A 16349-nucleotide genomic window follows, 5' to 3' on the forward strand; every position below is an offset into this window, starting at 1 on the left:
GTTCCGACTGTGGACAGCCAGCACTTCATCCATGGCCGCCGAACCTGTGCCCCAGAGCAGAAAAGAAAAGAAGCGGCAGATCAACTGGTCAAAAAGGGGGTCTATTTCAAGGCTAGAGTATACAAATGAATTTTAAGATGGGACTTAAATGCTTCGACTGAATGCAAGTGTGAGTTTAACGTGTTGACGTCACACTGTGTTTACCTATTACACTGTTATTACGCCTGTGTGGCATCGTGGTACCGCGTTCGATTCCCTCGAGGATGCGTAAAAATTGAACACAGCAAAGGTAAGTTTTAACAGATTTATTCTACAAAAAGGATCTAAGAAACAAAACACTGGAGCTAACAAAAGGAAACCAAATACGCTAGTATGAGAACTAGGTGATGCAAAATGCAAACTAAACTGACCTGTAGGCACAAAAGAGAAAACAAAACTTTCAGCGTGAGAACTGGAATGAACAATGGCTAGCGCGAAAAGCTTAGCGAGAATATACGTACTGAAAGTATTGCAGGCGTAACTCGTTGCGTCAAAAGCAAATTATGAACCCAGGCTGAACAAACAAAAGAGGACGGCGATTATCTCTAGCAGGTGTGCGGGGCAGTGAGTAGCAGGTGAACTGATGAGTAACCATGGTAATGAACAAAAACAGGAAATAAGCATGTTAAACAGCAGAGTCATATGAGAATGGAACAGAAACAACAATAATATGAGAAAATCCGCGTACGGATCTTAACAGTTATTCTGCATTTAAATACTGTAATTAACTGTAAAACCTTAGCTGTATTGTAACCCTATTGTAATTAACTGTAGGATTACAATTGTGAATTTATTGTATATTGTTGTAATGTTATTGTAAATTCAAAGCTATGCAGCAAATTACTGTAATAAAACAAAGGAGGCAGTCGCAGACAATGTTAACATGATGCTAACGTGTAAATTATAACTTCTTTTAATGCCTAATTTTTTTTAAATTTGCGATTTGACCCTCGGCCCGTTCCGTAGTTTGGGGAAATGTGTAATAGCTTCCAGTTAGCGTTGAGCCACAAGCTCGAAAATAGCTTGCAGAACTGCACAAAGAAAGAGGGACCTTCAGGAAACTTCAGATTCAAAACCATGGCAAGTCGCTCTCCGGACAGGACGAGACAATTTTACCTTCAATCGCTGTGAGACGACATCGTTGGCGCGAACGCTTATAGAGAGGAGGAGCTTCACTTCCTTGTTTATTCTACAATTGAGTGTACTAAAACATAAAATGTAGGATGTTACTCGATCTGCTTTAGTAATATTACAACACAAGTCCAGCAGGAACCAAGGTGGTAGAGAGGAAGTCAATAGTCACTTTTATCTGAGATTTTCGTCAAAAAAGTTCAAGTCGTTTCTCATACCAATCACACATGTCCGTTTGGTGGCTTAACAATAATAGTCTAACCAACAAAATAACAAAAAAATCGTCTTACAAATACGATCATGCTATTCTGTTATTATGGGGTATCTTGTGATATTTCTACTGAAATAAAAAGTTGTTTTGGCAGATTGTAATTAAGTGTATTGTAATGGCAGTGGCGAAATGAAGGAGGAAGATTGTCTTTGAACAAAGTAGTCTTCTTCGCTCCCAGTGAGACTAAGTTTAAGACCTGCCTGCCACTGCCGTCTGATTACAGTTCACTACACAATATTACCAGAACTATGGTATGTTCTTTCATAACCTGTACAAAATGTTAAACGGGCTTAATATTACATTTTATTAACAAGTAGGTAGAGAAGGTAAAAACATTGTTGTGCAAAAATATGAATGCCGTTACCTTGTACAACTGTTAAGGTCTTGGTCAAGTAGGGGTGACCCCAGGATGTAGAGACGGGAGACAAGGTGGAATTACAAAAATGAAAAAATTTAATTAGACAAAAAGGGAAAACTAAGGCCGATGGGGCAGAAACGCACACCACTTAACCTGGACAAAATAGGTTCTGTTATGATCCGCCGCCCGGATCATATATTGTTCTGCTTTTTGAGTCCTTTTGTGTTTCCTGTTTGTTTTTGGACTCTTCCGATCCCTGCTTTGGCTATTCCTTGTTTTATCTTGTTACCATGGTTTCTCATTTGTTCCACCTGCTCTTGTTTGTTACGCGCACCTGTGTTTTGATTATTGCTTTAGTATTTAAGCCTGCCTTCGACCTCAGTTCTGTCTTGATCCGTTGTTTGCTGTAAGCAACACTCACGTTGGTATTTCTTAAATCTTGTCTCTGTGCTAAGTTGCTCCTTAGCTTCTCGGGCACTCGGCACGTTACTTTTGGACTCCTGGACTCCATGCTAGTTTAGCTTTAGCTTCCCGTGAATAGGCACGCGCTTTCTTTTGCCTTTTGTACCAGTGTTATTTTTTGTACATTAAATCAAGCTCCTACCTGCAATTCCTGTCCTTCTGGTCCATTTGCATCTTGGGGTGACAAAACGCGCATCCACGATACGAGCACCGCGTGACAAGTTCCCCAGAAGTCGGCAGGAGAAAGGGCCAGGGCGCACTGAGCAGGGCAAGAATCCAAAAAAATAATCCCTTTTACCTCAGAGCGACTAGAAAATAAACACACAAAAGGTTAGGGAATTCAGGACAAAGTAGCGACAACGTAACAGGTCTGGTGAGGTGAAACAGGTGCATGCAAGAGAGATGTTCTGGATACAATAACCGGCGAGGCCAAGCTGACAGTGACGAGCCTAAATACTGGTGTGCTAATTGCGAGCAGGTGTGCCTCAAGGTCCGCCCCTCGCCGAGAACGAATCACTAAATACACGGGCGCAGACAAAGGAGAAGGCAGGAAAACACTAAAACACAACAACATTTATTCAGGTATGAACAATTTCACCTAACATCTTTGAAAATCAAAGAATGATAGTAATAATCCACATTTTGTGTTACTAATGCATAAAAAAATTGTATCTAAACATGGACGTGTAGCTCCTCTCCTCTCAATGCAATTGCTCCTAAAGCAGGAATACAAATTATGTCCATCCATCCATCCATTTCCTACCGCATGTCCCTTACGGGGTTGCGGGGGATCGCTGGAGCCTATTTCAGTTGCATTCGGGTGGTAGGCGGGGTACACCTTGGACGAGTCGCCACCTCATCGCAGGGCATACAAATTCTGTATTCCTACAAAATATAAACTCTGGCAAGACACCAACTCACTGCAGGTATTTCTTTTTTAATTCTCTTTAAAAGCATGTTTATGCTGCTGCTCACTGCTCCCCTCACCTCCCAGGGGGTGCTCAAGGGTGATGGGTCAAATGCAGAGAACAATTTTGCCACACCTAGTTTGTGTATGACAATTGTTGGTTTCTCAACTTTATATATTTTTTGTGTTGAGCAGTTTTAAAAATGGTAATGTTTAAAAACATGTCATTGAAGCAAAATAATTGTCCAGTCATGGTATTAAAAACGCAAAAATGATCTGTCTACGGTACACTTATTAAAGACGAAAACATTTTATGTTTCTGTGATTAATCACGATTAATTTTGAGTTTACTACGAAAAAAATGCAAATAATCGCTGTAGAGATTGCCCTCTAGTGGGTTCTTCGGACCACAACGCACTGCCCCGAAAGCCCATATTTCTGGGTAAAACACTGTTTTATTTTCATGAATCGTGGAAGGCTTTTGCTTTCCAGCGACATGTATTTTTCTGAGTTCGTGTCTCTTTGGCTCCCACTCCAACCAAGAGTCTCATTCCGGCTGCTGCTAACAAAGGCGACAGGTGATTAGATAACAAGGTCCACCTGGGCCATCTACTCAACTGTCTCTGTCTTCAAGGCCGGTCCTGGCAGACCCCGTTCCACGGCAGGCCCGCAAGCCACTCCCTCCTCCACAATCGCAATTAAATATTTCCATCGTTTGACAACCCTCAAAATATCTGGACTGCCGGAAATTTAAAAAATATATACAAATCGTCTATTCAGCAATATTATTTGTCAATCCGCACAACACTTTATCCTATATTTGAAATGCAGCTGTAAATGCAGCATGTGCAGCAGTGCCAAGGTCACGTTTGTTTTCTTTTGTCTTCCAGGTGCTGATTGCCATCGTGCTGTCATTCTTTCAGAGGAGAGCAAAAACATTGCCCATTGACAACAAACTTCCTTTCTTGCAAGGGCGTTTTGGCATTGTGGTGTAAGTCATTAACAGGGAGGTGCAAATTTAATTACAATTTTAATGATAGTCTAACAGTCGATGTACAAAACTATAGAATTGAAAGATTGACTTATTTTACAGTAGTGTTGTAATGATACCGATATTTTGGTACTGGTACCGGTACTTAAATTATTTTGATACTTTTCGGTACTTTTCCAAATAAAGGGGACCATAAAATAATTGCATCATTGGCTTTATTTGAACAAAAAAAATCTTAGAGTACATTAAATATGTTTCTTATTGCGATTAAGTCCTTAAATAAAATAGTGAACATGGTAGACAACTTGTCTTTTAGTAGTAAGTAAACCAACAAAGGCTCCTAATTAGTCTGCTGACATTTCAATAACATATTGTGTCATTTATCATTCTATTATGTTGTCAACATTATTAAGGACAAGTGGTAGAAAATGAATATTAATCTACTTGTTCATTTACTGTTAATATCTGCTTACTTTCGTTTTCAACATGTTCTAGCTGCACTTCTGTTAAAATGTAAGAATCGCTTTTTCTTCTGTTGTCTGGATGCTTTACATTATTTTTGGATGATACCACAAATTTGGGTACCAATCCGATACCAAGTAGTTAGAGGATCATACATCGGTCATATTAAAAGTTCTCGTGTGTCCAGGGACATATTTCCTGAGTTTATAAACATAGTATACATTTTTAAAAAATCGAAAGAAGATGTTGTGATGCCAAAAAATATTGACGTCATTATAGTAGTATCGACTAGATACTTGCCTGTACTTGATATCATTACAGTGGATATAAGGTGTAGATCCACCAATGGCGTTTGTTTACATTTTGATGCCAGTGATCTATGGTGTGTAGTGAAGCATGTTTAGCTATTCCTTGTCCTGCAGGGATGATACTTGTAAGAAACATACTTTATTTGTTGCCATGGAGGCGAGGATTAGAGATTTAGAAGTAGCTAAAACACTGCCGACGGCGAATTGACATAGCTAGCCATGCTTTAAAGCACCTCTTCCTGAGGGCGTTTCGGTGTTATAATTTCACCTTTATCGTGAGTTTTTAAGCCAAGATCCGTCCGTTCTCCCCTTTTCTGTCCACACACTGTGTCTGCTTTTAAGTACTCTGTGATTGTGCACTGCCGAACATGCTCGTGTGCTCGTAAACCAGCAATGGGTGTGGGACCGGTACGTTTCAGAGACTATATAGTACAGAAAATGATTCATTAGTATCGCGGTACGATACTAATACCGGTATACCGTACGACCCTACTTTAAAGTAGCTGGAAAGTAGTACAAAGTAGTAGCCTGCAAATCAGTGGTGTCAAACATACGGCTCGCAAACAACTTTTATCCGGCCTGCGACATGAGTTTGCCAAGTAAAAATTATTAGATTAATTTTGAATGAAAGAGACTGCTGTTCTAAATGTGTCCACTTGGTGTCACAATAGCAATTTTTTGTATTTCCTGCCGCAGAGTGTGCATTACTTCAGAGGAGGCGGAGCTATGTGCACTTCTGTATTTGGACAATACATACTTACTTATTAGTGATATTGTACAAAATTTGGAATGTTACATTCATGCCATATATATATATTATTTAACATTTCCCCCTCCCCCAAAAAAATTCAAATGGTATATTTGATGTGAAGTAATTGAAGCCTTTATATTTGTGAACAATTCATAAAAATATCACTTCTGATTCATTGTTATTTTTTGAACAATGACAGTTAAAAAAAAATCAGACTAAAGCTCTCGGGCACTCAAATGACGTCATTCATAAAAATGTTTAAAATAAGTCAAATATCAACATACAGTATTTTTTACTTTCAATGCTTGAATCTCTTGATTAACTTCAGGTTTAAGTGTTTATTATTTTTGAGCACTGGCAGTTTTAAAGAAGAAAAAAAACAGCCTGCATGGCAGCTTTGTGTCATCAGTGTTATGATCCGCTGCCCGGATCATATGTCATTTGGATTTCGAGTTTGTTTGTGCACTTCCTTGTTTGTTCGGTTACCATAGTTTCTGATTTGTTCCACCTGCTCTTGTTTTTGACGCGCACCTGTGGTTACTGATTGCTCCCCTGATTTAAGCCTGCCTCCTTTGTTCTCTAGTGGTCGCTTCTAAGTTTGTGGTACACGCATCTAGTGACGACTCTGATTCCATTCCCTATTATGGTAAAACATTTTTGTACTCGCTAGCTTCCGCGCTACGCTTTTGGTTCTTTCTAGCTCCCATGCTAGTTATGTTTGTTTTGCCTTTTGTGCCTAGTGCCAGTGTTTCGGTTCTTAGTCTGTTTTTTGTTTAAAAAAAATATTATTTCTTACCTTATGCTGTGTCTAAACACGATCTGCATATTGAAAGAGCGCCACCCGCACCACGATGCCAGCTCAACGTCACAATTAGTGTCAATATTGCAACATTTTCTCCTTACATTACACCTGTTTGCTCTGTTATTCCACTTTTCATGTTTTTTCTTTTTTAAACAGTATTTTTTAAAATTTGCTGTGAGTAGTGATTGGTCCCCAGGCTGCACTTAGGACACCCCTGCTGTAGACACTTCCAAAAAATGTAAACTTTAGTGATAACAGGCCATTGGTATAGTAAAAGAATACAAAATGTTCCATTATATTATGACAAATGTCAGAAGGAAACCAGTGGTTCTGAAACTTTTTCACCAAGTACCGCTTCACAAAAAAGATAGCTTTCCCAAGTATAATGACAAATATTAAAATACAGCAGCACAGTAGGCCTACTAAGTACTCATGAAAACAAGGCAGAAATTATATTTAACAAGTATATTTTATGTTTATGGCCACTGTAGCATTACACACAGTTTGAAAAGTAACACTGTGTTTGAGTATGGGAAAATATAACACTGTACTTTAATCAAGTGATTCTTTGGCATACCAGTAGGTCAGGGGTGTCCAGAGTGCGGCCCGGGGGTCATTTTTTAATGGCACATTTTAAAAATACGATTGAAAATTTTTTAAAACGTAAAAAGTGATATAAAAGAGCAAACGGGTGAAATGTAACAAGAAATTGTTGCAATGTTTACTCTAATAACACACAGCTGCCATGCAGGCTGTTTCTTTCTTTAAAAAATAATAATGAATCAAAATCAATGTCATTATGAATTATTGACCTATTCAAGGCTCCAATTACATCACGTTAAATTTTCCACTTTTAGATATTTTTGGGGGAAAATGTTGCATATTTTGTGTTCGCCATATAAAAAAACTGAGCTATTTTTTTTAAAGAAGGGCCTAAAATGAAAAAACAAAAAACATAAACAACAATAAAACTTATAATTGACAGATAGATCTGAAGTTGATCTCGAGATTATTGTGTTAAAAGTAAACAGTAAAAAAATGTATAATTTATTTTTTATCACTTTAATGAGTAGGACCCTTTTTGATCCCCAATAATTTTAGTGTGATTTGTTTTTAAGTGTCATTGCTCAAAAAATAATAAGGAATTAAAATCAGTGGTGTTATTAGTTATTGACTTTTTTAAGGCTCCAATTATTATATAATCTCAAATATTCCACTTAAAAAAAATATTGGGTGATAATGTTGCATATTTTGTGTTTTTTTCCATCAAAAATCATGGTTTTCTTTGACAAAAAAACATACAACTTAAATCTTTAAAATCATTATATTGACAGATGGACCTAATGTTGATCTGGAGATTTAAAACTTGAATAATAATAAAACAAAGTAATACTGAATAATGACACATGTTTAATCCCCAGGATCAAGCCTGAGTGGAGGCCTGGATGTATATTGGTTATACATATATTGTATTGGTTTTTAAAATGAAAAAAATTAAAAAATGGCCCCCGCTTGCTTAGATTTTTCAGTCTGCGGCCCTAAGTGGAAAAAGTTTGGACACCCCTACACTAGGTGTATTAGTGGTACATGTACCACGGTATGAGATCCACCGGTGTAAATAATGCATTCATGACTAAAGGATGTTAAAACGTTGTCATTGGCAGGCCTCTGGACACCATAGGCAGCCTGAGCAACCGTTGGTCCTATGGGTTCGCCTTTGGGGCCGTGTCCTACAGCGTCCTGCTGCTCTTCTCGGAACATTACATTCCTTTCACTGTCCCGCCCTGGGCCAGAGGTACGGACCTCTTTTACCAATCAGTTCTTGTTGTGTTAATGGCCGGAATACAAAAAAATGTCAACATGTGATAAGAAGATGTTCATGGTCCTCAGCTGTTGTTTACCTGGTTGGAGCTCTGGAGGTGGGCCTGGTCAACCTACCGTTCTTCGCCTGCCTGTCAACTCCCTTCAGAACAGCTGGAGCCATACTTGGAATGATCTACTCTTTGTGTTGGTAAAATTGCACACAAAGAGTTAGGAGAGAGAAAATGCAATACTAATGTGTGCACGGTTGTTTGCAGGCTTATCATCACAGTGTGGGACACGTTCACATGTCCAGGTGGCAAGGTAGGTGAGTAGCACACCTGCATTGGTCCAATTTAGACTTGACATAATAACAACAACAAAAAACCTAAATTGGCAGATTTTGGGAAAATATCAGAAGATAATTGTCCAGTGGCCTTGTATCCTTTCACTCGTTTTTCTTTTGGGGAGATTTGTCTACATGTTGGTCAAAGATGTTCGGAAATATCTACAGCTGGAACAGGAGGTGAGTAAAGTTAGAAAACATCCAGTCAAAGACAAAAAATAAAAGCAATGATTTATCATTAAAGTATGTTTTTTTTTTTTTTTTAATCTCCCACCAGGACCCAGATGAGCTCACTGATCAACACCAGGTGCAGCATGTGAAGAGACTGCTGAGGAAAACAAGCGCACACAGGTAAAATGCAAACTAGAGCGCACATGCTGCATTCAAGCGACCCCTCTTAAAATTGGAATTTATGCTTTTGTCAAAATGCACACTCATCTGCAATTTACCATACATTTATATCAGTGTTAATTTTGTTGACAACATTTTTTGTTTTAGTTATCGTCAACAACCTTTTTTTTCCCCTGACTAAAACCGGTCTTGTTTTGAATTTAGTTTTTGAGATGTTCTGCAATAACCCTAATAAAAGTGGTTTCAAAACGACTATAAAGATGTGTTATCCTTAGTAGACAAAATTTGCCGTCAAACTAAACTAAGACCATAACAAACTCATCGTGAATAGATGTTGAGCAGGAACCAAGACTGAAAGATGCGTGTATGTTGGACCACCTCGCTAGCATGGGAATACTTCACCGGCTACATCCAGCGGCCTTTGACGCAGCGGAGTATAGTACCAGCGGGGGCCGTCAACGGAAGACACGTAAGCGGTGTGATCGAAAACAGAAGCGCGGATGCCGAGCGGGGCTAACAACAAAGCAAAAGGCTAATCCCCACAGAACACCGCTTCCTTCCATCCTGAAGCTGGATTTAAATGGAAGACGCAAGCCTGCTAGTCTGGGTGAGGAGTCAGTTAACTTAGAACAAGTTTTTTCTGCTATGACTGTGTCAAAGTTGGACATGCGTTCTACTGAGGTGGCAAATTATGATGCGTTCAGTTTATCGCAGCACCAAGCAAACAATCGGAAAATTCCTGTCATATCAATTCCTAGATATGGTCGTAATTATTTTAGGTGCACTACGCATAGTAAACGCAACATTATTAATATTGCTCCTACGGATAATTTGATCAAAAACTCCTTAAAACAGTCCGCTACCTATAATATGGGCTTTTTAAACATAAGATCATTGTCTCCCAAATCGTTATTAGTTAATGCGGTCATTGGAGACAACAATCTTAACGTCATCGGTCTCAGCGAAACCTGGCTTAAACCAGACGACTTTTTTTGCATTAAATGAGGCATCTCCTCCTAACTATACGAATGCGCATATTACCCGTCCCCTTAAATTTTAACAGTAGATTTCTCTCCATGTGTCTCCCGATCTGAAATGAGTTTGACACCCCCGCCATTGAGTGTTTATGCCAGATTCCTGGCCTGGGTACCACAATTTTATACAGATACATATAACGATATACCTGTAGACACATTTAGGGCCTGATTCACTAAGAATAGTGTGTACTATTAGTGGGCATGTTGCCTGTGATCTACTAACACTGTGCATAATTGAAAAGTGGCACAGACCGCCTTATTTAAATGAGGATTTTGCTTGAATTATACAAGGCATGGGCATCACCACTGAGACACTCTTATTTAGTGCACATTCATGTTATGTTTTGCTATGTTTTCAAACATGCAAGAGGCATGTACCGCTTTTAATTGGCATTTTAGCAGCAGTCGTTCGGTGCATCATTTTTTTTTTACCACTGAAGGTGCATGGGGTGGAGGCTGCACTACTGCATATGTCATGAAGTTATTATTACATAGGATATATATTTTATTGTATGTGAAAAAACAAACAACAATAAAAAATGACACCAACATTAATCAGCCCCTAAAATCATCTCTACTTTAAAAGGATGTTGCTGAATAGACAATGTTGTTGTTTTTTTGTTTTGTTTTGTTTTTCTTATTTCTGACTGTCAGATGGAATCTTTGTCCATCGTCTGTCTTTGCAAACACTTCTTTCTCAAAGTGTGTGCAACTGTGTCAGTTTATTTTCAAAAATAGAACGCAAAAAAAGTGCTCCCGAAACGGTTACTCGTGTTGATAAATCACATACAACTTGTTTGCATTTTCTCCTCCCAGAATTCTGCTATTTTTTATGATCATCATGTATTCTGTATATTAATGAAGACAGAGATGCAAAATGGATTGCGCTCCTTGTTCTGCTCTCTTAACAGACGCAATCCACTTTGCACATGGTTAGTAGATCAGCTCCGTGTGCAATCCAATTTGCACTTATTTTAGTAAACGCAAACATCTAAGAAATCTGGGCCTTAATATTTTTGACCTTTTTCTGTTGCAGCAAGACCCTAAGCTGGTTCCAGAGCAGAGTGTACGAGTGGGATCCCGACTTTAAGTTCCCTAACAGAATCATTGGCACTGCCATCATATCTCTCATTGGCCTGTACACGGTATTATTTTTTAATATTTTAAACAGTGAAAAATTTAAGATTTTCAATGTTTGTAAGACAGTACACTCAATGGGCCCCATTCAGCAATAAGTTCCTAACTTTTCCTCCTTTCTTTCTTCCTAAGTGATTTCCTAAGAGGAGTCCATTCAAATTCATGACGTGTTCTTCCATCCATCCATTTTTTACCGCTTATTCCCTTTTGGGGGCGCTGGCGCCTATCTCAGCTACAATCGGGCGGAAGGTGGTGTTCTTAAACGACCAACTTGTTCCCACCTGCTGTTCTTAAGTTGCTGAATGCCCAATTGTTAGCGCGTACTTGTCTATCAAATTTTGCATACAAACATGACCTTATTTCTCCAATATGTATATGAAAACGCCATTAATTTCGTAATTTGCATAGGTAAACGCCCTTATGTTCCCATATAAGGGCAGAATTCCAGCGGAAAAGCCGAGCATCAGACACAAGGAGAAAACACAAAGAGATTACAGAACAGAAATTCGTATTATCCCGTGGGGGAAATACATAATGTCAAAATAGAAGTTTAAGAAAGGGGGGACTGCTTCGGTAGCCTAAAGCGTTCCAAAAAATATTCGTCACTTCGTACATGGTCGTGAAATATGCGCTTCCTCCCCAGGGCACGATCTGTGGCATCTTACCATCTTGTGTGTGTGTGTGCGTGCGTGCGTGCGTGCGTGCGTGCGTGCGTGCGTGTGCGAGCACACGCTATTTTGAAATGTCTATATATTGCTAATTTTGCTATATATATGTCTGTCTGTTCTATCCATCCATCCATATATATACATATATATATATATATATCATGTGAATGTGTATATATATATGTGTATGTATGTATGTATATGTATATATATATGTACATATGTGTATATATGTATGTATATATGTATATAAATGTATGTATATATGTATGTATGTATATGTATGTATACGTATGAATATGTATGTATATATGTATATGTATGAATATGCATATATATATACTGTATATGTATGCATATAAATATATATGTATATGTATTAATGTATGTATGTATATATATATATATATATATATATATATATATATATATATATATATATATATATATATATATATATATATATATATATATCTCCATCTATCTGATATTAATTTAAAATCAGACAATACAAGTAAGGGAACTTGTCACACTTTAGAACAAATAGGCCACCCGAAAAGTGCACTCGTAGATTTTGTTCTTACCTTCGAACAAATCCCAGCTAAGAAAACATTGATGATACAAAAATATCCTTAAAAACTTTGTAAGTGTACCTTTGAACCAAATTTGTTCTTAAGAACGGTTGCTGAATGGGACTTATTGTTTTTTCTTAACTGCCGGTTTCTTTCAGATGACTCTGGCTGACTACAGTCTGAGTACCGTGGCTTTCGGTCAAGTGGACAAGTGGAAGAACACCTTGAAACACCTGGTGACCTCCTGTAATCAGACAGAAGCGGTCGGAGCCATGATCCCACAATTGGAGGAGTTCATCGACGTGGCCAGGAGTGAGTGGCTCAAGCTGACTGTTAACAAGCGAGGAAAATCCTGTCTGATAGTCACAGCGTTTGTTTGAATCTGTCATTTTAGAGACTTGGTTAGCAACCACCATCTTTGCGAGTCTCAATTCAGTCGCCTACACGTTTCATGTACTGGTATGTTACAGGTAAGCTACTGCGCTTACAGTGTAAGTTACAAATCTGTGTAAAGTCCTCCTTCAAAGTTTGCGATTTCAAATTCATTTTAAAGAGTATTCTATGTATTTTCGGCCTAAATTATTGTATTTCTTGGGCTACAATGCGTGCCACCAAATTTTAGAACAAAAATATATTTTTACAAATATAAGCCGCACCAGGCCGTATACCGAAATATTTTGTAAATGTTTATTTACTTAATTGTTGGTGAATTTACGAAACTGAATCAATATAAAAAGAGTGCCATTGTAAGTTAATAATACTACATTTTTTTCCCATTTGTTTACACACCATTTTACGAACTGTCTTTTTTTAAAAGGATATACCGTATTTTTCGGACTATAAGTCGCAGTTTTTTTTATAGTTTGGCTGGGGGTGCGACTTATACTCAGGAGCAACTTATTTGTGAAATTATTAACACATTACCGTAAAATACCAAATAATATTATTTAGCTCATTCACGTAAGACACTAGACGTATAAGACGTTAATCGGATTTAGCGATTAGGAGTGACAGATTGTTTGGTAAACGTATAGCATTTTCTATAAAGTACCAATGATTGTTACACACACTAGTTGTGGTGGGATTTGTCCTCTGCATTTGACCCATCCCCTTGATCACCCTCTGGGTGAGGTGAGCAGTGAGCAGCAGCGGTGGCCGTGCCCGGGAATAAGTTTTGATGATTTAACCCCCAATTCCAACCCTTAATGCTGAGTGCCAATGTTAATTAATCTACTATACATTTACTAAATACATTGAAAAAAACAGACCCATACTCATTAAATTCGATTAAAAAAAAGGAAAACCAATAATTAGTAATAGCAACTACAGTATTAATGATAACAATGACTATATTGATATCATATTTATGAATAGTTAAAAACAAACACAATTAATTACAATAACATAAAAAATATGTATCATTATTTTTATTATTACCCGTTATCACTATTAAAGCCATTGTTCCTAACATTAATAACAACAGACACAGTTTTGAGGTCAATTTAAACTTGTACAACTTTTGCAGCATTCTACTTTTGGGGTATTAGTATAAAATGAAAAATTGTGACGTAGTGTTTTTGATGTTGCCACAGGAAACATTTAAAGAGACTTTGGAGAGGAGAGAAAGGTTTCCTCCCTGAAAAGTTCCACAACCCACGCTCTTCTGTCAGTGTGGTAAGCGACAAATGAAACACTGCAGTCATAATTGCACACACAACCTTTTAACTCAGCGACTCAATCAATTTTTTCTGTTGATTTTTTGCAGGCCTCCATTGCACGGTACTCGGGATGGCAAATTGCTTTTACACTGTGGGGTAAGATTTCATTTGAATTTCTCATGATTCTTGGTGGGTCCGTTGCTCAGCTCAGACGTTTCTGTGGGGAATTTGTTGTATGCTTTTACACTGCGTGCATGGATTTCTTTCTACAGATTTATGGCTATTTGAAGGGAGTCGGTTCCTTTCAAAGAGCCATTCAAAATATTGGCACGTTATTCCAGTTCTTTTTTTAACTTAAATTTTCTTTTTATCAAATGAACATTTACTGGTAGCAATAATATGATGAGATGACAGGGGATGCAAAACAATAACAGTGCGATACTTTTTCATAACATGGTCACTACTGTGTAGTTTCTCTTATTTTATTCTTAATTTACTGTTATATTTTCATTCTCACTGTTGTTTTTTATTTTTACTCTTATTGTAATATTTTTCTATTTTGTTTCCATTCATACCCCCATTATTTACTTTTTACTTTTTAAATTTGAGTTCAACTCTGTACACTGCTGCTGGAATTTTAATTTTCCTGAGGGAACTCTCCTGAAGGAATTTTTAAAGTACTATCTATCTATCGACGGCCAAGTAATACAAACGCACGCTACGTTGTTTTGTTTAATCACATCCACGGGAGCCTGCATTCTCGTTGTCTCTCCTTCGGCTTCATGTTGTCATTGCAAGCCACTGTGATTTTTTTTAAAACACAGGCTTGTTTACACTGACACCACAGGTGGGCAGTGTTCAGAGTTGTGCAATACGCTAATAAAAGTGTGATTTTCACACGTTTTTTGATTGATTGATTGAAACTTTTATTAGTAGATTGCACAGTACAGTACATATTCCGTACAATTGACCACTAAATGGTAACACCCGAATAAGTTTTTCAACTTGTTTAAGTCGGGGTCCAAGTTAATCAATTCATGGTACAAATATATACTATCAGCATAATATATACACACAGGTTAATCTTCATAGTATATATGTTGAATTATTTACATTATTTACAATCCGGGGGGTGGGATGAGTAGCTTTGGTTGATATCAGTACTTCAGTCATCAACAATTGCATCAACAGAGAAATGTGGACATTGAAACAGTGTAGGTCTTATTTAGTAGGATATGTACAGCCAGCAGAGAACATAGTGAGTTCACATAGCATAAGAACAAGTATATACATTTGATTATTTACATTAGGTTATTTACAATCCGGGGAGATGGGATGTGAATGGAGGAGGGTATTAGTAAAGGGTTGAAGTTGCCTGGAGGTGTTGTTTTAGAGCGGTTTTGAAGGAATATAGAGATGCACTTACTTTTATACCTGTTGGGAGTGCATTCCACATTGATGTGGCATAGAAAGAGAATGAGTTAAGACCTTTGTTAGATCGGAATCTGGGTTTGATGAAAGTTCAGATACCATTGTTGTAGTAAATGTGTGCCAGAAAATATCAGATAAACCATGAAATACATGTAATGTGCGATAACTCTGAGCTCCTTTGCTTTTTTCAGGTTATCTGATGGTCCACTTTGTTCACTTCCTGGTTGCACTGTTGTTGGTGTATGTGATTGTAATTCCAATACAACACGGGAAAGTTCTGACCATGCTGGCCAACTTGGGCACCCTAATGTAAGCCTTTGTTTGTGTGTCAACTGACGATATGGCAACATGATTAGGTTGATGTTGTGGGCCTACCGAGGATGTCGTAGTGGTTTGTGCAGCCCTTTGAGACACTAGTGATTTAGGGCTATATAAGTAAACATTGATTGATTGATTGATGTGTCTCTTCATTTATATTCATGTCTTTCTCTAGTCTAACCATCGGTCTTGTGATTGCCATGGTGATTCTTCAGATAGTCCTGGTCCAGATTTTTTTCCTTCAGGACAAACTGTCTTCGACTGATAAACACAAACCACTGGCTCTCAATAACAGGTAGGTTTCCATATTTTAATATTGCAAGTTCCACAGAGCTGAAAATCTATTGTGGCGTCCCCATGACATTTGTAAAGTTACAAAGGACCTAAAGTTAGTATTATATGCTGATGATACTACTGCATTTTGTTCAGGAGAGAACACACAGAAGCTAATACAAATAATAACAGAAGAAATGAACAAATTAAAAAGATATTTTGACAAAAACAGACTATCTTTGAATCTCAGCAAAAATAAAATTTTTGCGATCCGCT

At 37.8% G+C, this 16349-nt stretch overlaps 1 protein-coding gene and 1 long non-coding RNA gene across 3 annotated transcripts in view; one reads left to right on the plus strand and one right to left on the minus strand.

Annotated features, from left to right (window-relative positions):
• LOC133538710 (uncharacterized) overlaps window positions 1-1554 on the minus strand; it is a 1937-nt gene extending 383 nt beyond the window's left edge. Inside the window, exons 1-2 of the long non-coding RNA XR_009803088.1 lie at window positions 1156-1554; window positions 1-44 (exon numbers count right to left, since the gene is read on the minus strand). The exon at window positions 1-44 is cut by the window's left edge and continues 383 nt beyond it. This is a non-coding gene — a long non-coding RNA (uncharacterized LOC133538710). The remainder of the gene's footprint in view (window positions 45-1155) is intronic.
• The window catches only part of LOC133538709 (stimulated by retinoic acid gene 6 protein-like), a 43063-nt gene that overhangs the window by 1088 nt on the left and 25626 nt on the right, over window positions 1-16349 (plus strand). The window contains exons 1-14 of one of the 2 annotated variants that reach the window (XM_061880425.1): window positions 988-1119; window positions 4059-4159; window positions 8147-8277; window positions 8373-8493; window positions 8561-8606; window positions 8683-8808; window positions 8906-8979; window positions 11053-11161; window positions 12552-12705; window positions 12788-12863; window positions 13986-14067; window positions 14159-14207; window positions 15674-15791; window positions 15976-16095. In XM_061880425.1, the coding sequence (XP_061736409.1) occupies window positions 1015-1119; window positions 4059-4159; window positions 8147-8277; window positions 8373-8493; window positions 8561-8606; window positions 8683-8808; window positions 8906-8979; window positions 11053-11161; window positions 12552-12705; window positions 12788-12863; window positions 13986-14067; window positions 14159-14207; window positions 15674-15791; window positions 15976-16095 (1412 nt within the window). In that variant the 5' untranslated portion in view covers window positions 988-1014. Of the gene's footprint in view, window positions 1-987; window positions 1120-4058; window positions 4160-8146; window positions 8278-8372; window positions 8494-8560; window positions 8607-8682; window positions 8809-8905; window positions 8980-11052; window positions 11162-12551; window positions 12706-12787; window positions 12864-13985; window positions 14068-14158; window positions 14208-15673; window positions 15792-15975; window positions 16096-16349 lie in introns of those variants that run through there. The other variant, XM_061880424.1, reaches the window with a different exon arrangement.

The sequence above is a fragment of the Nerophis ophidion genome, linkage group LG20, assembly GCF_033978795.1.
Source record: "Nerophis ophidion isolate RoL-2023_Sa linkage group LG20, RoL_Noph_v1.0, whole genome shotgun sequence".
Classification (NCBI taxonomy): Eukaryota; Metazoa; Chordata; class Actinopteri; order Syngnathiformes; family Syngnathidae; genus Nerophis; species Nerophis ophidion.